At 47.8% G+C, this 25,046-nt stretch overlaps 2 protein-coding genes across 4 annotated transcripts in view; one reads left to right on the top strand and one right to left on the bottom strand.

Annotated features, from left to right (window-relative positions):
* LOC142576417 (sodium-coupled monocarboxylate transporter 2-like) overlaps positions 1 to 20,846 on the top strand; it is a 37,108-nt gene extending 16,262 nt beyond the window's left edge. The window contains exons 6-15 of the mRNA XM_075686549.1: positions 94 to 234; positions 901 to 1,030; positions 1,112 to 1,200; positions 5,247 to 5,356; positions 5,812 to 5,879; positions 7,465 to 7,551; positions 8,664 to 8,836; positions 10,710 to 10,813; positions 19,565 to 19,692; positions 20,674 to 20,846. Coding sequence (XP_075542664.1) covers positions 94 to 234; positions 901 to 1,030; positions 1,112 to 1,200; positions 5,247 to 5,356; positions 5,812 to 5,879; positions 7,465 to 7,551; positions 8,664 to 8,836; positions 10,710 to 10,813; positions 19,565 to 19,692; positions 20,674 to 20,763 — 1,120 coding nt within the window. The 3' untranslated portion in view covers positions 20,764 to 20,846. The remainder of the gene's footprint in view (positions 1 to 93; positions 235 to 900; positions 1,031 to 1,111; positions 1,201 to 5,246; positions 5,357 to 5,811; positions 5,880 to 7,464; positions 7,552 to 8,663; positions 8,837 to 10,709; positions 10,814 to 19,564; positions 19,693 to 20,673) is intronic.
* The window catches only part of LOC142576427 (zinc finger CCHC domain-containing protein 24-like), a 239,965-nt gene that overhangs the window by 196,707 nt on the left and 18,212 nt on the right, over positions 1 to 25,046 (bottom strand). The window contains exon 4 of one of the 3 annotated variants that reach the window (XM_075686578.1): positions 5,546 to 5,651. The exons of the other annotated variants lie outside the window; for them this stretch is intronic. Coding sequence (XP_075542693.1) covers positions 5,598 to 5,651 — 54 coding nt within the window. The 3' untranslated portion in view covers positions 5,546 to 5,597. Of the gene's footprint in view, positions 1 to 5,545; positions 5,652 to 25,046 lie in introns of those variants that run through there. 3 annotated transcript variants of the gene reach the window in all.

The following is a 25,046-nucleotide window of genomic DNA, read 5'->3' as shown; positions in this document are numbered from 1 at the left end:
AAAGCAAATGACGGCGTAACTTTGAAACACAAGCAGACGTAAACACTGTATTGTGAATTATCGTTGCTTAACTGAGTTTCGATTGGATTCCAGCGTCAGTATGGACCTGACCAAGGAGGAAAACGTGTGGTCCTGCCTAGTGGGAGGCTTGGCATCTTTCCTCTACCGGCTGGGATTTGACCAAATGGTTTTGCAGAGGTACCTCGCATCGAGGAATCTGAGCGCTGCCCAGAGGTGTGTGCAAAAGAAAATATTATAGACATCTTCCTAAGCGGATTCCGCGCAGGCGCCTTGCTAAAAATGCCCCGGCGCCGACGAACAAACGTGTACAATATGATACTGTTGAACGGTACATCAAATTTGTAATAAAGCCAATGCAACTGGAACATTTCTTCGTGTTTGTCGGGAATAAGTGGCTGATATAACTAACTTAAAATAGTATTGGCGTGCATGAAACGCGAAGAGTCGACAGTCGAGGACGGGCCCGAAGTATAACTGAAGGTAAACAGTACGTGCCGTCTGCCAGTCATCACCAGAGACAGGCGGGCACATCCGGTTTGCCCGCAGAGTGCGAGGATGCTTGCGCAATACTGCGACAGTTCTGCCTCTTTTATTTGTTTTTTTTTTCTCGCTTCCAAATTAAAAAAAGAAAATAAGCAAGTCGAATAAAACCAAAGAAAAGCTATCGCATGCAGTAAAGCAAGCGTACTCGTACTGTTCCGTAAACCGAATGTGCGTGCCTGTCTCTGGTGATGACTTCAAACAGCGAAATCCCACGGAAAACTGAGTCTTATTCGAGGCCGTTTGAACTATAGAAAAGAAGCACTCATTGAGTGCAAGTCGACTACATTTATTGAATTACATATGTTTATTTGTTATTTTTCCTGTACCTATACGCAGGACTGCCATAGTCGGAGTGTGCTTTTCTGGGTTGTACTACCTTGTGCTAATGGCAGGTGCGGCCGCCCTGATATATCGATTTAGAGACTGCGATCCGATGCTGTCGAAATCGACTTCGACCCTGGACCAGGTAAAGCAAATCGCGTTTTGTGCACTTACGTCAACGCTCTTGCATGAGTGACCCACAATAGATGCTTACGCTTTCTTGCAGGTCCTCCCATTCTACGTAAAGAAAGAGCTGGCGCCTGTGCTGGGCTTCTCAGGCATCTTTCTCGCCGGGGTCGTGAGCTCCTCAACAAGGCGAGTCGCGAAACCACATAGCGCGCCGCCGCGGCTTATGTAGTGCATGCCTTGGGAACTGTCACCGCAGTGTATGCGATGTCAGTACGGAACCGGTTATATATAGGCCGGCGTAATGTAAGGATTCGTTCTGCCCGATTCCGGTCCTTTCTCGTCATCCACCACTTACGACCATCCCACGCTGTTGATGACGTGTACATATGCTCGGGGCCCGGCTCAGACCACCGCATAAGCAAGGAATATAGGAATAGGAGTAGAATAGAAGTATTACCTAATCCTTATATAAGTAACAGGCTGCGTACCTTAAAAGGAAACATACTAGAGAGAAATAGATTGCATATTACAGACTGCTCGCTCCACTCTCTAAATATATACCAGCATGCGATTATCTTAGCAAAAAAAAAAACGGGCTATCACATATTTATTTTAAAATAGATCCGTGGCACGCATTTTAACCACATTCCTTAAGTGCTATCCTTATTTCTTATTTTTACCCCGACCTAATTGTTATATACGTAACAAACTCCATACCTTAAAGGGCCCCTCACCAGGCGCCATAGCGAATTTTGGGTATACGCTGGAACTTGTTACGTGTCCTCTAGAGAGAGTTCTGCCGCAAAAATTTTTCAGATCGGCTCATTAATAGCCGAGATAGAAATACATCAGTGCCACCAACCCATGATTTCAAGGGGCGAGGGCCACTGCCAAGAGAGACACTCTCTCCACTTGCCCCGTCTAGCCTCCGCAAGCGAAATTCCTTCCCTGCGTTCTCTCATGCCGAACCTCGAGGATCGCGTGACGCATACGTCACGGGCCCCGCCTTCATTTTTTTTCTCGCTTTTTTTTTTTGAGGTGCGACGCACTTCCGCTGGCGGCGTCGCGCGCGAGCTGTTGCGTTCGTCTCGTTTCGCTCAGCGCACGATTTTGCGCGCTGCGCACGAGGACACCTGACTAGCGGTATAAGTCTGTGCTTCCCAAATACTGAGGCAGATTACAAGCGCATCAGAGAGCACGATCGCGCGCTGGAACACGTAGAAAGTGGCATAGTTTCGGCGTCGGCGCGCGCGACTGCACGACGTGGAAACAAGCAGACAAAACGGAATTACATCTCTCTTGCTGCGGTGCGAAGTAAAACAAGTACACGCAGACATCTTATTTGTGTGTTTTATTTCTCTAAGCTTTAATTCGTATGTACAAGCAACATATTACACAAATAACTGATCTTGCCTTCAATAACTCTCGAAGACACGAGTCACTGTGAGCGACGTCACAGCAAAGACACATGTACGTAGGCGCACCAGCACGTATACGTCACCCTCCGCCTTGGAGCGCCGCGCCCGCGAGGAGAATGGCAAACGGCGTTCGGTTTTAAATTTCAGCTCTTTTCGCGGCGCGTAGCGATGTCGTACATAGCAGACACGATCGTTAGAGCGCATTGTATGCAGAGTGCTTGTCAGCCCAACATGGCCAGACCTGGTGAGGGGCCCTTTAAGAGCAAACATGCCGGAGAGAAATATGCTCCGTATTGTTCCCTCGACTCTTCAAATATACAGGGTGCTCAAGATTAAGCTTTATGGTTTTCTTAAAATTAGGCACTGGGAGGCACGCGAAGACCACCTGTGCAAATGAGTTATCTGGCCAGGGGGACACAAAGTGAGATGATAATTATCGCTGTCAGCAGCCCAATTAACTGAAATTGTATAGTTAATTTCTTGTTGACCGCAGTATAAGCGGGTATGTTTGCATTGAAAAATTACAGGCAGTCGTGTTTCTATACAGCATCAGTTGGAAGAATCCTTCTGGAATGTCTGTGCTCCGAGACATCCGACTCCAATTTTTCATTGTCGTTCGCATGATTACGTATGCAAGAGAGGATCGGCGCAAAGCTCCTCCCTGATGTGACGCGGCTGTTGCGTGCGGCGCTTAGTCTAAAAACGGGGCGGAGGCATTGGCAAAGATGATAACTGTCCACCTTCCCCTCTCGGCTGGCGAAATAAAAGATCAAAGAACCCGGAGCCACTGTCGTAACGCGCGACCACGCAGCCCGTAACGATGGCGGCAGCTGCCATGCCGAGATAATGGCGCGGGCGGAGAAGCCGGAGGGCAGTGCGCGTGCGTAATGGCGACTGGACGAGCGGGCATGGTCCTTGCCTGGGCTACGCAAATAAACTGACTGCTGATTTCAGAGTATTGTGAGTTTTAGTAAAATCAAGAGCAACAACTGCACGGCACATCGACCGTGCTGGCGTATCTTGATTTCGCCAGCCGAGAGGGGTCATGTACGCATGTCACCATCTACATGAAGTCAAACTTTCGTTGACATGCACAGAAAGTTCATAAAAAGACACGTGCCTTTTTCTAAATATACACTTGAACGTTAGCGCTGTCTGTTGTCGCTTCTATGTCTGTCCCTCGCTTTTTAGCGCTATTGAAGTTCCGAGTATTGCTCATCTAACGTGTCGCATGACTCGGCACATCCGAGCCATCTTTACGGTCACTGCGTAAGAATCGGTGCGCGCTCTTGAAAAATCGCCTCCACGTGGAAATAAACACACAAATAAGTAAACTACTCCAAAAACAAAAGCTTACTCCCTACATTGCGTTCTAGATTGAAGAACTTAAATGTGAGCTAGATTGTACAGATTCATCGTGGTGACACGGGTTCCGTTGTCCGTCCCCTTCTGATGCGTGTTCTGTTTGGCGTTCATGACACTACGATGCCTTTCATACGGCACGCAGCAAGTCCATAAAAACGCCGGCAGCCTTGAAATCGGGCGCGGTGATCGTGGGTCGCCCTTGACCAGCGTTCAATGGCCGTGGTAAGAAAAAGACGTAAAAATTAAAGAAGAAACGCGTCTTACAACGGTGCAGCGTATGCATTGCGAAGAAGCCAAAGTTACAACAAATTATGTCTGTCTGTATGTCGGCAGCGTTCTGCATGTCTTCTCTGTTGGCATGTGAGCGTTGTGAGCACAATTTCTGAGCAGCTGCTTGCCCACCGGGGCGCGTTTACAGTGGTCTGAGCGGTGCGGAGAGCACGCACTTCAAAGCCACGCACGCAGCAGACGGTTTTCATTTCTGTGTCTCATCTCTTACACCATTGCGAGACGCCATGCTAGCTGCCAGGGCACTGTCTCTGCAACGCAGCAGCCGTTGCCTCGCGTGCTGTGTCGAGCCAGCATGTCGCTCCCGCGTATTCTTAGACTACCGTCTGCGGAGCCTTCAGCGTAACGCTAAAACTCGCTATCGCTTTCCGTGCTTCGCTCTCCGGGCGAGACCGCGCAGTTTTTTTTATCCTCTTATTTAGGGGCGCCTAATTAGAATTTTTTTGCATGCGTGTACGCGCGCAATGAGTGTGCTGCTACATTAACGAACGTTTCACAGCGCCAGCTGCTTTGCGCTTTTATGCATTCATAGTATTTAGCATTGTGTTGCGCTTTCTACAAGTCGCGCTGTATTATCTTGTCGTAATACAGCTGTTTTGTTCTCATAAAAGATGTTACACTGTGATGCAGTGACTCACTGTCGGGGTTTCTGGTTACAACTGTTTATCCAAACAAATTACACTGTTTACGGCTTTTTTTTTTACGCTGTAAGTGTCCGTGCTTGAGTCGTCCAAGAGGCCTGGCCTTCGTCACCTTTTGTAAGACCCTGCTATCCCGCCCTCAGAATCGGTTTACAGAGTATCCTGCCGGCGAGAATAAACAATTAACAGGAGCCAATTAGTATTTGTAGAATTAGACTCAGCTCGAGACAAACGTTTGGCATACGTGCGACAGTCGTCAGCTACAGGGAAAGCCGCTGACACTGCTTTTTCACTGCAGGTCGCTTCGCTTAGTGACATCAACTTTTGCCAAAGTTAAGGGACGCCGCAGGAAAATGAATGTGTCCGTCCGCACTGATAATATACCGCGTAACTTCCAGCGCAAGCGCTGCTGCGCAAGTCTGTCGCCGTGCGGAAATAATAGCGCCTTCTAAAATTTATTCATTTATAGGAGAAAGAAGCACGTACTTCTCGAGTAATCTTCTGGTTCATGTTATTGCAGTGCTGTTTCCTCCATCATCAACTCGCAAGCTGCCGTTTTGTACGTGGACGTGGTTGCTCAGTATTTCCCAGTAAATGAAGCGTGGACCCCCAGGATTACGAAAGCACTTGGTAAGCCTTAACCACGACACTTACCTCCCGTGTTATAGGCACAGTGTAAGTCGCCGCTACGTTTTTTTGTGTGACCTTCAGTCCGGCTACAGTCGTTCTTAAAGAATTTATTTACCTTTCAATAGGCACTGTCCGCGTTTGCCTACGTTAAATGCATTTACCTTTGCCTAACGACCACAAGCCCTATCATACAAAATGAAAGATCATTTAATGCGCAGTTCCTTCATCCACGCAAATGTGGTCATCTGCTTCGCTCCTTTATTTTCGCCGGTACCCCAAGTTGTCGAGCCTCTTTCTGCACGTACGAAAAAGAAAGAAAGAAAGAAAGAAAGAAAGAAAGAAAGAAAGGAAGAAAGAAAGGGGAAAAACGCTACATTTACAATCGCGGCACAGGCAACCGTACACAGTTACTGTGCTTTCGTAACTGGCTCTTTCTTACAAATGCTCATTTTCAGCCTTTGCATCAGGCATAGTTATGACTGCTTACAGCCTGGCGGTTCCTTTCATTGGCTCTACAATGCGAGTAAGTATACGCTGTCGAAACGCGCATATTAGAAAAGACAACATCGCTGGTGTTAAAGCTATGGGAAAAAAAAAAAGTCAATCATTTAATGACCATCGGGTAATGCGCAACAGGTGTTGTTTCACAGTCGCACAATTTCGCTTCATATGAGACAGCCAACTTTCTGCAATGCTAAGGGAACGCGAAAGTTCCCCGTTCGTTAGTCTAACAATGCTGAGGGATGGTGATAGGTCTAGGATATTGGCAACGTTACGAGGGATGTCTCTCAGGCTATTTCTCCTTTGACAAAGAATTTCTTCTTTGATCCTCTTTGTCCTCTGACAGAGTATTTTACGAGATAATACAGAAGCGTGCTAGCTAGAATGTATTAGAGGACCTCACATAGGGCGAAGGAAGACGCCTGTCAAGCAATTCCGTTCAGACTTTTTAAAAGTGAAATTGTGGGACCCCGACAACTGGCCCACGTGCCGAGGCATTACTGTGACTGCAGTTTAATGGGAAAGTATTTTAACTATACCGGCGGTGCAGATTTAACAATTCTAAGCACGTTTTAAGTAAAACGAAGTTCAGTAACAGATACAAATACTAAGTCTTTCGCTTGCACGCATTTTTACTCACAGTTAGGGTAAAACAAATTCAATAAAAGAAACGAGCTACGTATCATGCTTCGTTTGTACGCCTTTGTTACTTAATTTCTTTTGTGTGCGTGTGTGCGTGTGTGTGCGTGTGCGCATTTTCGCAAGTGCATAAAAACAGAAAGAATAACGCGTGAAAAAAAGCAGGTTATTTTTCAGCCAACAAAGACACATTTTGGAAAAACGATCGGGCAAGGGATTTCAGTGACGTGTTCTGTACTGGAGCAAAAAAAAAACTGTTTCCGTGTTGTATCAGTGTGCAACAGAGGGGAAAAATGGGACCAGGTTATGTTGTCGCCGCAGGTGTGCTAGTACTTTGAGCTCCATTCAGTAGCAAGAAAAAAAAAAAACGCACGCATCGCCTGGTTGCAGGCTTCAGCGAGAGGTGGTTAAAATGTACTTCGGCCATTATCCATGAGCGTGAAATATAAATGACGAAACTTTGCTAGTAACAGCAAGGTCTGGCCTTCTTCTTGTACTTTTTTCTTTTCGTTTTTTTTTTTACTATGTAGGAGAAACAACGTGCATCATCAACTAAACGTGGTAGAGAAGGGATGGGCCGCGAAAGAGCACAGAACTTAAGAAGCCAATCTTTTAGCGTCTGTTATTGGCACTGACGCTTTCTACAGCGCTTTAAAACTTAACTGGAAGTTACCTCTACACTGGTAGCTAAAGTATAACGTATAGTAATGACAAGAGTTGCAGTAACATAGTATTTCGAAGTACAGAAGTTATGTTCGAAAATCTCACAAACACGGGAGCTGCAGAAACAGCTCTTATTGACAGCTTGACTAAGCCGCAGCCCCTACAATGCATGTTTGGCTATTTTGCGCAGCAGTTGTAAACCTGTGTCGACTGGGACGAAAAAGGGCGTCAGGAGGGGGGGTTCAAAGGGTGATCGCTTGAATCTTTTTTCCAACTCTCTTTTAAGTAGCCCAATTTCTTGGCAGATCTTCGTATTGATCAACAGTGCCGTGACCGGCCCCTTCGTCGGCCTCCTTGTGCTCGCCATTCTATTCCCTTTCGCCAACTCCAAGGTGAGAATTAAAACTGTTTGGCCTATCTTGATTTTCGAGCTGCTAAAACTTGACAAAGAAACGATAACAAAGGAAACATCCGCGCATCTTCATTGAAAAAATTATGGGGTTTCACGTACCAAAACCACTTTCTGATTTTGAGGCACGCAGTAGTGGAGGACTCGGGAAATTTTGACCACCTGGGGTTCTTTAACGTGCACCTAAATCTAAGTACACGGGTTTTCTCGCATTTTGACCTCACCGAAATACGGCCGCCGTGGTCGGGATTCGATTCCACGACCTCGTGCTCAGCAGCCCAACACCATAGCCACTGAACAACCACGGCGGGTCATCTTCAATCAACAATGCAGCAAAACAAAAAGATAAATTGCTCATTTTTTACAAGGCGCGTCGAACGAGGAAAAAAAAAAGGGCGAAGAACGGAAACAGAACACGTGCGTCATGTCCCTCGTTTTTCGTGCCTTGTAAAGAATTAACCAGTGCCAACTCGCCCAGTTTCCTTCTATTCTGAGATGAAGCAGTCAGTGAAGGAATGCGAAGTGTCTGCCAAGCAGCTCAGTGTACGTACTCTGCGCTACGTGTAGCAAACAAATATGCAATTGGTGATTGGGCCCATGACACATGTGCACCATTATACGCTACCCCCCCCCCCAAAAATAAAAAGAAAAGACAAAAAGAAAGGAATGCACAGCAAACTGCTCCTGGCAGATCACGCCACAAAACGAACGCAAGCCTTCTCTGGCCGGTGTTTTCTCCGTCGTGAAGGACGCGTGATGCACTGGTATACTTGCGCTCTCTCTTTCCAATGCGGCATCCTGGCAGGATTCGAGAGAAAGGGTCACTTCCACTCGACGCATTCTGCATCATCTCGGGTAGGCGTGGTACTGAGGCACCCTAGCTTCACGAGACCGGATGCGTCGCCAGGCGCCGCTTCTTCGAGAGCATCGAAATGGCAATTTTTTGTTTAGGCACGCGCTTTGCCGCACACGTTATGTTCTCACTCCAGGTTGACCATGACACGGCACAGAACGCATGCGCTGTCGTTTCTGCCAGAAACGCTCACAGTAATCTGTAAACCTAACATGCTTGTCGACGCTCACTCTCTTCTGCAGGGTGCTGGAGCTGCGGCATGTCTGACCATCGTCTTCCAGTTGTGGCACATGATCGGTAGAATGTACAGCGGCATTCTTCCTCTTCGCATGCCGGTAACGCTGGACTATTGTCCCGACAATACGACTGATGTTGATGTCATAGACTATCCGACAAACACGACGGACTCTCCAGGGTACGTGCACATTCGGCAGTCGACGCGTTAGCAGGTATCCTTTATATTCCCGCGTGAGTGATAGCTCAAAGTGACGATGCTCGTTAATTCATGTCCTATACATAATAAGACTGAAATAATAAGTGAACGACAATTTGCGTGTTTTATTGGCGCAACTTGCAACTTGAGCGCTGCAAAAGGCAGCCACGCATACCTCACCTGCGTTGTTTGACTTCGCTTAAATCGCCGCGGCAAAGTGACGGGGTCGTACCCGCAACCTTGCTGCAAAACGAGCGGCATTCAATTGAGCTAGCTGGCTGGCTGCCGGTTCACAGGTAAAGGGAGTTTAACCGCAGACAAAGGACAAAAGGTAGACAAGGCTCAGTGACGCTCTGGTCTTCTCCTCCTTTTTCTCCCACCGCCCGGCAGCCGTCCGTATCTATCATGCGTCTCTAACATGTCTGGCTGTCCGCCCGTTGTTCCAATTGTGCAAAGCCGAAGCGCGTCGAAATACGACCGGGGAACGAAGCGGTAAATAGTCCGCGTGGCGCATTCCCTGCATCGCTCTCTAGCGCGAATCCGCAGGCCATGGCGTACGTGTCTCTGCTTTAACTGCAAGCGCCAGTGTGTAGCAGTCTCACTGAAGCGCATTACTATACCCGCAATGAATTACGACGCGTGCAGCGTAAGCGCACTCACCACACGTGCAGCCTTTGTCAAAAGAAACGAAGCCACCTTGCGCACGACGGCAACTGCTTCTAGGATGTGCAATTATCACTCCTGCTGTTAGCCATTGCTTGAACGCCCTGAACTGGAAGGACAACTTTCGCCCTCACCCTTCGGGACTTTCCCAAGCCAGCAGTTGCGTGGGTATGCGAAATGACGTGGCCATGACTCAGCTACACTCGCATTCTATTAGCTTAGTAACTTTGACGAAGGGTGTACGTGCTCTGATAGGACAAACCGATGTGCGTCAGTTTGAAGATCGACTTGGGCTATGGTAATTCAATAACCGTGAGGTTTCTTTATTTCTTCATTTGTAATGACGCTTACTCTTAACATTCTGGGTTACAAATACGCAGCCTTTTCGCTGGTGATGTTATTCTACACGTGCCTAAATATGCCTAAATGCCAAATGCTTAAATAATAGGTGTAAACGACTTGCTACATTACCGCGAGTAAAACGAGGATGCATTGTGTTGTATCATAGTTCTCATATGGACCCATGCGACGTCTAGGCCACACCCGTTCCATAGAAACGTCTTCCGCATTGAATACCACCTCACTGGTTAAAAAATCCGTTTTTTTTTAAAGATTCTATAACATTATTACGAAGGTCTGAGGATTTGGGATGCCATTCAATGTCGTTAAATAAGCAGCAGTCTTTCTTTTCTGTCGATTTTTTTCATAACGTTAATTTAAAGGCGCGGTTGGCGCCTTGATGTAGTATTAGTATACCGTCTGTACTCGATCTAGTCGCAGGTCAAAAAAAGAAAAAAAGAAAAAAAAGGAGAAATAGAAAGCACTGAAAGACGTTGTGACAGCCCAGTATCCTTCACTTCGCCTTAAACAATCGAAAGCGCTGCGTTTTTGACGAATTTCCACGATGAATGCAGCACCAAATCAGTGTTTCTAATTTCTTGTATTCTAACTTTTTTTTCTTTTTTCGTAAGCCGTCTTCTTCTTCCGTGCTCACAAAAACCTCTTATGCTAGTGTTGTTCATAAGGGAAAATTCCAGCCACTCCTGGTGCCGGACTTACTGTTAGCGAAGGCGGCCAGACAATGACAAAGATAATTTATGATTGAAAAAGCTTTGCGAATATGTCCCCTCGTTCTTATTTGGATGTGTTCAGTGGTGTCGCTTCATTCAGCACTTCTCGCATGCATTTGCAGGTCGGAAGACGTTTTCATGCTCTACCGTCTTTCGTCCTTTTGGAGCAGTTTCTTCAGCGTCATCGTCACCATCGCTGTAGGAGTTGTTATCAGCCTCCTCACAGGTATTGCCTCGTCGTGATCGTTTCCAAGCATAAGCTTAGCACAACTAAATGTCTTCGCTCATGTCTTGTGTATGCCCTAAGTCCTTCTAACGCCATTAGGCGGCCCATTGGCAACGCATGTGCTTTGTTTGTGTGTCGTTTGGGTGGTTCTTTTGTTTATTTAATTTTTTATTTATTTATTTTCTGCAACGCTTATTTGCCGCCAACCAATCGTGATATTGTACTACATTACTATCCAAGGCGTCCGACCAATGACAAACAGCGCTTACGAGCGAAAAGCTTTGTGAATTTGGCCCCAAGTGCGGAGCTGTTGCACGGCGCAGACAAGCAGTTCACGAGCTAAACTGCTTCGAAACGACCGACACCGGCCAACAGTCGAACATGTATGAATAGCGGAGGCGCGCATGCAGGGGCAATTCTTATACGAACAAAATTCCTCGCGAATTCGGGTCTCAACCCTCGAGCTACGTTTGCTGTAGATACTGCAGTGCACGTTCAGCGTCGCTCTTGCTGCACCACGACAAACAAAGGGGGGTGGTAGCCATTAAGCGAGGCCCGTGGAGCGCAGCCTCCCGAGAAGCAAGCACGCCACGAGTGCTGCCAATTATAAACGCGTCCTCGCTGGCGCTTGCGTCACGAATCCGCTGGGGCGGTCGTCCGGCTGCGCGACTAGTTACTCGCGAATCAGCAGCCAGGCAGATGTTTTTGTTTGTGTGTTCGTTTCGTTTCTTCCTTTGTTTGTCGGCACCACGCAGAGTTTTATTTTGCGCGATGGAAACGGCAATTCCCCTCAGCAAACAGCAGGGTGGGCAAAGAGTTTGGGGGCGGGTAGACAAATAAAACACTCTTGAAACAATCCTAATTACGCCAAATAGGCATTAATATACAAAACCTCTCAACTTGTAATACACCATCAAGGGCAGCGTTTGACCACTGGCGCCTTCTGAACATCGCCTGTTCTTAGCCTGTACGTTCAAAGCCACTAACACCTCTTCAGAATTAGATTTTTCCTTCGTGCTCGAAATTGCATCAGGTCCCGCAAAGAAAGATTTACGTTAGAACTGCTCGTGAATGCACACGCCGGCTAATTGTGGGCACCGCAGGCTCCCAGGCAATGACATGCAGTTCTTGCGAAAGAAAAGCTTGGTGAATTGGGCCCCAGTTTCAGAATACATACGTTGTACTGTGATCACACAGTGTGGCACACGAACACGCTACTCGAATAAGCCATTTGTTATGAGACGTATGAAAATGCAATTTGAAGAACAGTACTCTCAATATTATGTTCCTATTGAGGCACTATCCGTTACCAAGAGGCCACACGGACTAAACTGCATGGGAAGACTTCGCGCAGTTCTGCAAATTTACATTAACTAACTTAAGCAACAAGAATGTCCCACGCGAACGAAATATCGCAAACATTTCCCGAAATTGAGAAAAAAATTATACAACGTCTACACAAAATTTTTCACTGATGGGTCCAAGAAACAAGGCTACGTACAGGATGCGTCATCGTGGAAGGAATGTGGGAAGAAAACATCAGACTACCACAATTTGTATCAGTTTACGCCACAGAGGTCTGACCATGTGCGGGGTTCAATGGCGCAAGGGCCAGCCGGCTGACGTCTATCGACATCAGTAAATGAAATCGTCGCTAGAAAAAAGAAAGAACGGAAGTCGTGCACAGATTCACTGAACGCATTAAAAGCCATGCACTTAAAATCTAAGCATGTGCCACCAATAAGTGACAGCTCTAGTTCAATAATCAAAGTGAACCTATTCGTCCGTGCCGGGTCCCAAGACACGCTGAAATACCTGGCAATCAATAGGTGTGCACCGAAAGCTGCACACAGCGTAGTACTTCAAACAGCAATAAGAACAGCCTCCCAGCCGTTCGCCAGGCTCTCCCTACAAAATGGCATTGCAAATCAGACTTACAAGAGAACAAACAAACTTCACCCGGCGAAACCTCTGCATGCTAGGTTAGCAGAAAACGTGCCGTCACCAAGAGCTTTCCGTTCAAGAGGCTCTATGTGCCGCCTGCGTATAGGGCGCACCCATCTAACGCACAACTAATTATTCAGGAAGGAAAAGAAACCCCATATGGAATAAATATAAAGAACCGTTCACAATAACACACACTTTAATTACACGTCCACATATTGCAACAAAATAGACTAATAGGCCATCGTGATTATGCAGGTCATGTACGCATGACTTTACGCTCCCCTTTAATTTTAGTAAATGATCCACGTGTGCCCCACGCGGTCGTTCTCAAGTTTTTAGATAATATTGACTTTTCAAAGACTTAGTGAATTACCGCCACCCTTGCGTATTGGGTACGTTTCTAGCTTCTTTCGTGGTTCAACCCAGAAGATAGCGCAGCCTAAAAAAAAGTCACAGGCCTGCGCGGCAGAAGCAGCACAGTCACAGCGCAAGCTGGAGGAGCGCCTCCACAGGAGCTCCATTTTCGGCAGCACGCACTAGAGGGTTCCTACCTTACGAGGAGGCGCCATAACGTGTACCGAACAGCAAACACGGGTATCCAAACTACGCGGCGCACATGTCACATCCTTTGACCCGTGGCGCGAGACGGTGCTGTTCATAATGATGATAATTTTGTTGCATCCCCTTTGAAACGAGGCGGTTATGAATAGGCGCCTAGCCTGCTTGAATTGACCAGGTCCAGCTACATGCAACATGCAGCTGCTACATGCATCTGCTACGTGCCGCTGCTACGCGTCAACGATGTATACGCAGCGCGCATCTCACATCGTGTGACAAGTGGTCCGATGCGATGCAAGCGATAATGATGATAGTTATGATGATGATTTATCGGCATCCCCTTTGAATAGGGGCCGTGACACAGTTTAATAGCCTGCTTGATTTAATCAGTTATGTCATGCATGTTTGCCATTCTAGAGTTTTTTATGCATCTCTTTAATTTTCTTTTTCTTTTTCATTAACATCTCGTAGTGCGCGACATCAAGCCAGTGTGCAGCTACAGAACATACGTTGAGGGAGCAATAGGCCAATCGGTGGGGCTGGTCGAGCAGTGAAAAGCACCGTTGCATGATTGTGTCAAGGCGATATTGTTTGAGTCCACGGAATTGGTCACGCAGTACTCGATCTGGGTTTGCAGCGGCGTGGCAAAACGTGAAGTTGTCTTCAGCCTTGTTGGTGCAAAGGCCATCGAGTGAAGTGGCTCGACTCGTGAGGGTCTTCGCGGCGAAGCTGCCGGGCCGCATTTTCGGCCGACCGCACGCAACGTTGCTCGCGTAGAAGCTGTCGTGCCTGATTTTCGGTAGCACGCACTTGGGTGTCTCTGCGGAGAACCTGTCGGGCCTCATTTTCAGCAGCACGCACTACAGGGTCTTCGCGGCGAAGTCTTTTTGCGTCCTTTTCTCGAGAACGACCTAAACTGTCCGCCCGGCGTCGACGGCCACCTGCGGCTCTGCACAGCGGCCTGCCGGGCCCGACGTTGCATGGTTGAAACGCGCGCGTAGCTCTACGAGTCGCTTCTTCAGCAGCGGCTCGTACCTTGCGAAGAGACACCATAACGCGCTGCGAAGAGTCAGCACAGGTAGCGAGACTACGCGGCGCACATGTCACATCCCTTGATACGTATCACGATACGATGCAAGTGGAAACTTGAGGGTCCAAAGCACTCAGTCCGCACTAACAGTTAACGAGAACGAACTGTTTATTACGGCGCACTAGTCACTTTTCCTTCTCGTTCGCTGTGTTTCTTCTAAATGGCGATATGTCTTCTTTTCGTCATTGTCCCTGCCGCACTAGAGACGCGGCATTTTTTGCTCCCTTTCAAAGGATGCTTTGTCTCAATGTGAAAGTTAAGCGTGTGCATGCACGAAACATTAAAACGCGAGTCACGTGGATGACTATGGCTACATACGCAGCACAATATGCAACTGCAATGCAAAGTGAGCTCGTACCGACGCTACGCGGCGCGCTTGTGGCATCGCTTGACTTCTCGCGCGCTAGGCGATAGCTGCGACGGACATCGGCTGCGGCGGCGGTAGCGGTTGATACCGAAATGCCACAATCGCCAACCGAAACGGCAATTGGAAAGATCCCATAACAGCTTGCCCTGTGAAAACGTGGGACGATATGTGCTATCGGGTATTTGCCCCAGGGACCATTGGTAGCCGTGATGTTCCAGATATATCTATAAATATGCACATTATATGTATATATAATAAAGAAACATAAACAAATTTGTCCGACGGCAGGGTTCGGACACAGGAGACCTTGCACAATAGCCCATTAGACCACGGGCGGATTCCTCAGTGCGCGGAATAGAACATACTGAAGAATTTTCCACGTGCATGCCAGCGCGTTGAGACACATGGCGCGTTCTATAGTAATATGTATTACTTGAAAACACGACGCGATTTTATTTTGCCGTCGTCAATAATTTCACACAGAAATGCTGATTTCCTTATTAATGCGTTTTATGACGAAGATTACTCACATTAGCTGTACGATTTCTCTTTGCGTCAAAATTTGAACGCCAAGGGGGCGAAATACGTCTATAGACGCCTTCGTGCTTCAATCGCAGAGGCTGGTGAACAGCGGAAGCTGTACTCTAAGACCTCAGGTTAGACAGCTTTGCTTGCTGGAAGGAATTTGCAACGCAGCCTATGCAGACCGTGAAGACACTGCAGACACATGCCGGCTTGTGCCATCGTTTTGTCGGTGCGGGGTTTCTGAAGCGAAGCGCCGCGTCCCTTTCATCGCGTAAACATGCATCCCCGCCTGTTCCCACAACACCGGCCGCTGCGGCGAAGTGCCAGTCGTACCGAGGCAAGGCGGGTCCGCACAAGCGCCTATATAGGTTGCTCGGTTGGTTCACATGCAGAGGCAATTTTAGTTGCGTGTCCGCAACAGGCTCTGCGTACACGTCGAGCAAGCAAATGCTCGCCCGGCGTCTTGCGCGCGCCTGCAGCTTTCCCAGCGCGGCGTAGCGGCCGCTGCGTGACGTTCTCGCGTGCCCGCAAGAGCGCATTTTTTTCCAAGATTGCTCGGAACGAAGGAAGGCGCGTGAGTTGACTGCAAGAGTTTCTGAAGCTGGCGTTATGGCGGCGCTACGCAGTACGCGATGGTTTTCCTGCAACGTGCCAGGGAGGGATCCACGCGTCAACTTTTGCATCCGGCCAAATATTGCCGCTTCGTGGGCACGTGATTCGCTGACATGTTGCTATCGCATTCCCTGCTTCGCCCTTATGGCGAAACTGCGATTTCTTAAATAAATAAATAAATAAATAAATAAATAATACTGTTCAGTGGCCGGACATTCGAACAGAGAATCTCTAGGAGAGAAGCCCGATACTATAACCATTACGCCAGTGACGCTTCACCTCCCCCCCCCCCCCCCCCCCCCAACGGCGTGCCTCATAAACGCATCGTAGTTTTGGCATATAAAACGCCAGAAATTTAACAAGTCGTCTTACGTGAAAATATGAGCCGATCCAGAAAATAGTCGTCTCAAATCGCTGGTCGATCGCGAAGATAGTGCAGTCAACAAATTTTGCAGAGTCCGACGCTCCTCCTATACTCCCGTCACGCTACCGATGACCTGTTTGAACGAGGTGCGCAGTGACTGCGCCCATACCTCACCCCCGACTGGCTCAGGCAAGACTTTGTCATCAACTTCAACTGGAGGTTGAATAGTCTTCCAACTTTCTTTTTTTTATTTCAATAAGTTTTCGAGCAAAGCAGCTCTTGCTGCTTTCATTCTAAACGTTTCATCACCCAGTGTGGATGGCTCAAGAAAACCTAAGTCGCTTTAGCGCCAATAACCCCGACCTAACTAACTTAATCACACTAAAAGTGATCTTAAGAGCTGACGCCGACCATTCGTGATAACGGACATACGATTACCGAAGGCGGCCAGCCAATGTAAAACAGCCCCCGCGGCTTGGAAATGAAACGCACGTTTGAAAATAAATTGAAATTAAAGACCGTGAATTCGGTAACAGAGGTTCGTAGATATCAGGAGCCTGAATTCAAAGTTATGTAAACAAGAAATGAAGTTTCTTTAATTTCAATCTATGCCATTTATTTACTCTCAGGGCCGGTGTGGCGCTACAATGAGCAGTGAGCAAAATGCAACAAGAACGGCATATTAACAAGAACTGTAGTCAAGATATCAGTTAATCACTAATCGTAAACTTGAAGGCTAGAGGATCCATGATGGAGGTGACTGTGACGCAAAAGACGGGCAGTGATAATGTGACTAATCTGTTCCAGTGGTTTCCCTTTTTGATTTTGATTTTTTTGCACTTCGTCATTGGTGAGGTGGGTGATGGGGGCGAAATGCGAAAACACCCGTGTACTTAGATTTAGTTGCACCTTAAAGGGATACGGACACAAAAGTTGGTGGGTGGTTTTTTTGCGCCAGAAGAAAAGTTGAAAATGACGAATACAACAAGCTGCTTAGAAAAAAAAGAACGAGAAACACCTTTATTTTGCGATTATCTGTTGCGCCTTGCCTCCAAGCGGCCGCCGGGAGAAGCTGAAATTTGACGTCATGACACCCCCGCGCGCGCGGCCAAGGTCAGCTACAGCCGGCGCAGTCTTTCCGGAGTGTCGGTCCCTTGCAGGGTTTGTTTATCGCCGTCGGCTATGTTCGCACGTGGTCCGTCTGAAACATTATCCCCGTCAGCGCTCCATGCAGGTGGTGCGTCTTACACGCGTGTTCGCAAGGTCGTCGATCGGTATTGACGCATTCGTCGCGGCGGAAGAAAATGCCCAGACATTACTGCGCCCACGGATGTTATGACAGCATTATCGGTCGTGACACGCCGTCGCGCACATTTCCCAGAGACGAGAAGATGCGTAAACTTTGCATGCGTGCCTGTCAGCCACCACACCCAGCATGGAGACTTCTAAAAAATGGCTTCATTTGCGCCGACCACTTCATCGACGATGATTATGCGACCAGCCCGGCTGTGCTCAAAAGCCTTGGCATGCCGCTCAAAAGGCTCCTGTTGAGGCAATACAGTTCAAAGAGCGGGTGCTTAGTGATGCATCCGTCTGTCAGCTGTGTTCGCCACCTTTTGTTTTTCTGGCAACAGACCCTCTCTCTTTCTGTATGCATGTAGCCGCAGAAGGGAAATTGCCTTTTCATTGGCTGTGGTGAGAACAGATATTCTCGGGTTGTGACAGAAATTGTTTACCCTGCGGATGTATGTTTTTGTCACAAAACCAAATAGTCATGTTGTATACACTTTCGCTGCGTGTAATATTGAACGACAGCATACGAGCGCTCTTTTAATTGATCAAATATACAAAACACAGCCAGTGAATGAACGCCAGACAACAGCGTGCATGTGTAGTAACCTAAAAGGCGCAGCACATTTACCTGCATTACCTTTTCACACGTTGCTTTTCAACCTCAAGCAAAAAATTACGTATTTTCATAGGTCTCTGCATGATCATGCGTCGGGTTTCATGACTTTGTTGTTCGCGCAGCATTTCCCTAGTAAATGTCACAGCCAAAGACTTTCTCTATGGCCACAGAATCGATGTAGCTAAGTGATCTGGTCGATGGGTCCCTAGCGCAGCCGCCCATCTCAACGAGTTCAACCAGTAAATGGCTTCTAATGGCGTCAATGTGATAGTAGTCGTAAACACAGGGCTATGAAACGGCTGGAAAATTCTACACATGCCGTGCCTCGTCACGTAAAAACGAAGTGTGCAGCGATCGAAAGCCTACAGCGTAGGTAAGCACAAAGCGACGAGCTACGCTACCTACGATTCAGCCGTAATAGCTGCCTTTCTGCCTCAACGCGGGTCACGAAACTAGGCACTTTGCATCCTACGTAACATAACTTTACGAACTGCTGCCGCTGCACTTCAAGTTTACTAGAAAAAAAAATACCATATTGCTGGCCCGCACTGCCTGACCGGCACGTTCAAGGCCGCCTGCTCTTCGCCGCTTGACGCGGAAGGCTCGTAACCGTAAGCGGTTGTATTTCTTGCTAAGTTGGAACGGTCCTCATCTACAGACGTGTACTCATCGCTGGTAGAGGCACCAGAACCCGAATCCATGCACGCGATAGCGGCGGCGGCGCGCCTCGAATGACGGCGGCCGGCCGGCTGGCTATCCGATGGGGGTGTCGTGACGTCAGGCCTTCCAACTCGCATGGGCCGGGCGGTGTTGCGCGCGCTCACAAAAACGCCAAAAATAAAGCCATCTGCTGAAAAATGAGCGAAGTGACTACTTGTTTTCGGTGTACTCGCACACTGAGTACCCATTTTCTGTATTATCGTAAAATTTCAGATTTTGTGTCCGTATCCCTTTAAAAGACCCAAGGTGGTCCAAATTTCCGGAGTCCTCCTCTACGGCGTGCCTCATAATCAGATCACGGTTTTTAGACGTAAAACACCATAATTTAAATTTTACCTACGAATATTATTTAGGCCAGCGTGCGCTAAAGGCGCATCGGACAACTTCGAAATTCCTCTATACACATTGCGTTATAATCAATAAATAGTTTTGGATTAGAGGTAATTAAGTTGCGAAAGTCTCTAACGTATATCAAAATAAACAATGATCGTTTTGCGAATAAAATTCAACCTTCCGTGCCCGCTGTTCGATCTTTGAAGCATTATTACCACTTTCTCGTTAATCAAGCCTAAGTATCATGAGATCGGAACTGCAAAAAAAAAAAAGAAAGAAAGAAAGAAAGCGAGCTTCACAATTCGCTTTCCTACGTCCCGTTTCAGGTGGACAGAAAACTGCCGCTATGCACGAGCACTTGGTCGACAACACAATCCGTACTGCGTGGAGAAAAACAACACGCCGCCGTGGCAGCCAGAGCAACGAGCAGACAGCCAGTGCACCGGAGTCCACGGTGTGTATATACTTGCAACGTAATGAGCCACTGCTTGACTCCGCGCGACGCTGTTGTATACGTATGCACTGCAGTAAATTTTAGAGAGAAGCAGCTGTCATCGCGTCACTGTGCCATTACGGTTCGCGGAAAACAGAAGCGGGGGGGGGGGGGGGGACGCATGCACTGCAAAGCTGTACATGTGTATAGCTAAAACAAGGGAGTAAGCATTAACATGGCACAAAGTCTCGATGTACACCCGTAAGCAAAAGTATACGGACCACGGCAGTGGGATGATGCCAAGCTGCATCGACGCGCCATCTTCAGCCGTGGTGCCTGCTATATATGCGTGACATGCCGGCATGTCATGTTGCTTTTCTCAACGCGCTGCGCTGCTCGTCGACTAACCGTTCAACGGGCAGCCGCCGTGTGCCGCTCACTCTGCTCCGGCACATCTGGGCCGCTCTTTCACTGTGACCGCGGTAGAACCATGGCTCGCGCGTCTATGGCGCGTCACATTTCTTCGGCCATTGCGCACACTACTGCCTCCTCTAGCGCCTGTTGATTACTCGAGCAGAGTGCCTTACTTCTTACAGAGGCGCTGCGGCCTTAAGTTATCGGAAGGGCTTCCAATACCTGTAGCCGCCTGTTCAAGCACGGTTTTATAATCGGTGTAGAAAGGAACCAAACGTAAAAAAAATAACCAAAGGGTGGGATGCTCCCCTGAACTCTAGGGGGCGACTTCGGAAAGCTTTTCGTTCGTAAGTGATCGCTACCAATCGTAGTGATCGTTCGTAGTGACCGCGCTAGCCGCCTTCGCTAAGAATAACTCTCGTATCAGCATTGAAACTCTAGCTTAAGAACTTTCTTGTGAATGCGGGCTCACAGGTTCTGGCATGATGAGAAATATGAGCAAATTCCCATTAGACTGCTAAAATGCATGTTCTAAGTATATAGACTCACATCGGCTTTCTTTCTGGCTTTTTATTTTTACTTTTTCAGGACAGAAGATCTTCCAGTCCAGAAGATCTTTCGAAGTTGGTTATCGACAGGGAAGAACTCGAGCGATTAACGAAAGAAACGCAAGTGTAAACAAGCTCACACTACTTCATTGTGATCAACACACACGTCATAATAAATTTGAACGCGCCTTAGTACCAGGCCCGTTACACCTCTCCTTCCGCAGTGCTGTTCATTTCTTGTCAGATGTCGTTCCCTTTGCGCGAGATGATTCCAGGGGATGTTATGTGGCCTTCATCATATTTTCCATTTCGCATTCGTGGTCTTTCTCCAATGACCCCAGTTTTCCTATTAGGTTTTGTTATTTGTATCCTAAAGTAGTTGCCCTCATTATCAATGGCGCATTGTTGGTTTACCAACTGTACTAGGTATATGCGCTTGTGTATATTCCGGGTGGCCATTTTTAAGCTTCTCGGAATTTTTAAAGATCGCCTGTGGCAGATAGCTTAATTATTGTATAGAAGAGGCTAGTGATGTCCGCATTTTCAAATAACCTAACTCAATGACTAGATTTATGTAACCTGCAACAGGCATTTTTTAAAATTCAGGAGCCATTCCACTGTCTCAAGGTAGATGACACGCGAAGCTGTAGCGCATCACACAGCGTTAGACAAGGGTACACGTATTTATTTTCATCATTTGGTGTTGGTAGTGACGATAGCATTGTGATTACTGTGATATACACTGACTGGTTCTTAGACAAACTCTTGACGAAACTTAAATCTATAGACGACCGTTGTTGAGTAGTCGAGTGACTTGGATTGCTGTGGCACTTCAAACCAAACTATTCAAGAACTTTCTGAGTTAAGCACTTGTTGTCTTGTTTTGAAATGTCCACATTGAAGTCTGCAAAGATCATCACAGGGGTAGTGTCATCACGGCTAACCCATGCAAAATGCGTGGTTATAAACTCCTCGATGTCACGCTCGGGTGCGCCTGGATATATATATACACAGTGTATATCACAATTCTGTCTTTCGTTTGTACGGCACAGGCATCCCCACAGTTGGTGGCACTGTCCTCTTGCGAATCAAGGGTGTATGGCTGTACATACATTTTCTCCTCTACGTATATGGCAATGCCTCCTGCTCGTGAGTCCATGTGCGGTTCACAACCGATTCCAGTATACCCATCGACTTGAAGCAATGCATATTTATTTATTTATTTATTTATTTATTTATTTATTTATTATCCGGACGAGTGCTTGAAGCCTGCTTCACCTCCGCCATGTGTCGGCCCGGCATCTCCAGGATCGGACCTTTTTATTTGTTGATGCACGAACACGAATACAACATGGAGTCTTAGTCATATACAGCTTCGCTGTAAAATTCCGGAAAACTGAAAAATGATCCCGTGGTATGTGCGCGTGCATGCGTATTCAACTCTGCGAACGCGTGTGAGTGTGAGTGTGCGCGCGCATTTGTGCGTGCTGACACTGATATCTGCCGTCGAAACGGTCGTACGACGCGTGCTTTCTTGTGCAGGAAGTGCCGATTATTTTTGAAGGACAGAAACTGGACACGATGGATGTTGACAGGAAGGAATTTCCAGATCGGGCTTCTTAGCACGCCTCGCAGTCGAAAAGCAATAACAAATAGTAAGGAAACTGTACCGAGGTGGTGTACGCTTTCGTACAGTCGTCCCTTTGTCAAAGAGAGAGAGAAAAAAAAAGCCACCATTCAACTTTACGATAGGCACACCCTTAGGGCGAATTTCAACAAGGAATGCCGAGACGCTGGTCGCCTTGGCATGCGAAGTTTTAACAACACAGGCGTTGCGCAACGAGAGGCAAGACACAACTAAAGAAACCGCATATTCGTAGGATTCAAGGCGTGCCTTCCATGAAGCACTTCACGCGTGGGTAAGTTCAGTCGAATCGAAATGGTTCTCAAAAGTGACAATAAGGGACAGCGCAGCAATTTGCGGGTTGGATAAGCTTGTCCAATATTTTCGTTTTTTGTTTTACTATTGTCACTCGACAACTAGCCGTGCAGCAACTCACTGCCTTTCGGGAAGCATTTAACGATGGGAAAAAAGTACAGATCCCACGGACCGTGGGAGTCGATGTTAGGCATGCAGGATTGGAGAATCTTTGTAGCGTGCTATGCAGGATTGTTTTGGCTTGCGCAAAGTGTTACTAGGTGGAAGAACGTATTTGTACAAGTCCAGTAATTGTGCGTGTGACGCGAGCGTACACAGCAGCAAATATAAAAGAACCCTTTTGACGAAGGCTGTCGACGGTAATGCGATGATAGTTCAAGCAATGTGAACGAAGTAGAAGGCGATCTTTTTTTGAAGATGCTGGTAAGATTATTTTGTTGCATATACATTTGTACACACAATCATATGTTACAATTGAAGGCATTACAGGTGAAAAACTATACATACATACACATTGCATACGCACACGCATATCACGAACACATGTCCATGGGCGTGGCACCCGCTGTTGACACTTCCGTAATGATGCCATTACCAACACCAGACCATCGCCAGCAGCAGCGCCGGTCTTCTTGCTGTTCTCCGGACGGGAGAACAACACTGTTAGGCTCCTCGTCGCCATCACAGGCGGGGACCGCCTGCGATGACGACGAGATGCCTATGTATAGTGAAGTAGGAAGCGCAGTTCGTTTGACGGAAGTCGCGGATGCCCTTCACGAGGAAGTGATCTATAACGCCCCTGGGATGCCCTCTCCACATCGACGTCGTCTTTCATGTACTCCAAGAACCGGGCGTTCTTAGGTTTTGCAAAGGTCGACGTTGAAGGCGCCGGCAATGGTGAGGGGCGTGTTCCTCTCGGCGGAGTTATCGTAATGAGAAATCACCTCGGTCTTGGGATAAATGATGAGGTGCATATATATGAACCGTTCGATGAACTCCTTTGGCGCTCCGGGGCTGAGGTGGACTGCGGTGAGCTCGATCTCGTTGCCGTTGTAGTTAATGGGCGCGACGCAGACGTCACCGATGCGCCTGTGTATCGATGTCTCCTCGGTGTCGGGCGGCAGGCGCAGGTGGGTGGGCCCAACGGTGAATATGCGCACGACCTTGTTCTTGAAAATGGTCACGCCGGCGCGCTTAATTGCACTCGGGCCGCTTCATGTGGATGACGCAATCAAGCCCCTTAATAGGAAGTGGGCTCGTCGTTCCAGTTTTCAGGAAACCTCAGCCCGGCGGTCTGGGTGAGCAAAGCCTCTTTTTTAACTTCCTCAACGTGGGCGTCTAAAAACAGCACGTTGAGTGCGGCGACCCTGACGTGTTCGTTCTCGTTGTGGTACCGCGCAAAGGCCTCGGCCTGGTCCACGATGGTACCCAGACGTTGCTTGGCGGCCTGGTCATCTTGTTGATGAGTCGCCCGTGAACGAAGCCGTCCAAGCGCCGGAACTTCAAATCATCTTTCGCGTTCGTCAGGTAGACGCCCTCGAGGTTGGTAGCCCTGGACAGTGCCACGCACTGTCAACCAGAAATGTTAACGGACCACGGATCTCAGAAAACGTTCAATTTCCGAGCAGCCTGTATACTTATAGAAGTAGCCAGTAAAAGTGTATACGACAATGTTGTTAGCATATTCTTGTCGAGGCCCGAAATGCAAATACCAGGCTGAGATGTGAGGATGCGGAGATATTTAGGTATTTTTCTCGGATTTCGTGGTCAATAATATTTTTTTGGTTTTGGTTAACGGTACATCAACATGGAGGGAATGTACTATTCGTGCACCAACCTCGACGTAGCTGGCCCCCTGAGACTTGTGTATCGTTATCGCGTTGGCTGAGTGAGGGGAAACCGGGCCTTCTTGCATGAAACGTTCTGCCTGGCGTAGACGGTGACGGCAGCAACACGCAGTCCCACGGACTGCGTCCCGGCACTGAATTTTGTGCATCCGCAGCTGGAGCGATACTTTCACGCTTGCGTCAACTATGTGAATATTGGCGGTTTCGTTTCTTGATATCTTCCAACGTGCATTAATTGCCTATATGACGCATTCTGCTCGGGATCTGTGCTGGTAGAATAGATCGAGAGATACAAGTTTTAATCATATTGCGAGATGTTAGCCGGCCGTGCTACTACAGGTGCTGGGTGATGATTATGATATAAACAGCGATAAAACGCTTAACAGTACATACAGTCACACACGCACACATGTACCCCATAGATATATTTGCAAAGTTTCGTTAAGGCACATGGCCCGCAAGAACGTCAGCAGCGTTTTCATGGCGCGTAACGCGCAAGCGGTGCTTTACCATGGGCGGAGAATGTGCCGCAGTTGCAAGCTTGGGTGCAGTTGCAGGTGCAGTGCCGCCTTCAAAGACTGTCTCTCTGACGGATAGCGGCAGCAGCCGCACAGAACATGTTGCAGG

Source organism: Dermacentor variabilis, chromosome 1 (assembly GCF_050947875.1).
Source record: "Dermacentor variabilis isolate Ectoservices chromosome 1, ASM5094787v1, whole genome shotgun sequence".
NCBI classification, from domain to species: Eukaryota; Metazoa; Arthropoda; class Arachnida; order Ixodida; family Ixodidae; genus Dermacentor; species Dermacentor variabilis.
This window is presented reverse-complemented; position numbering and strand designations above follow the sequence as displayed.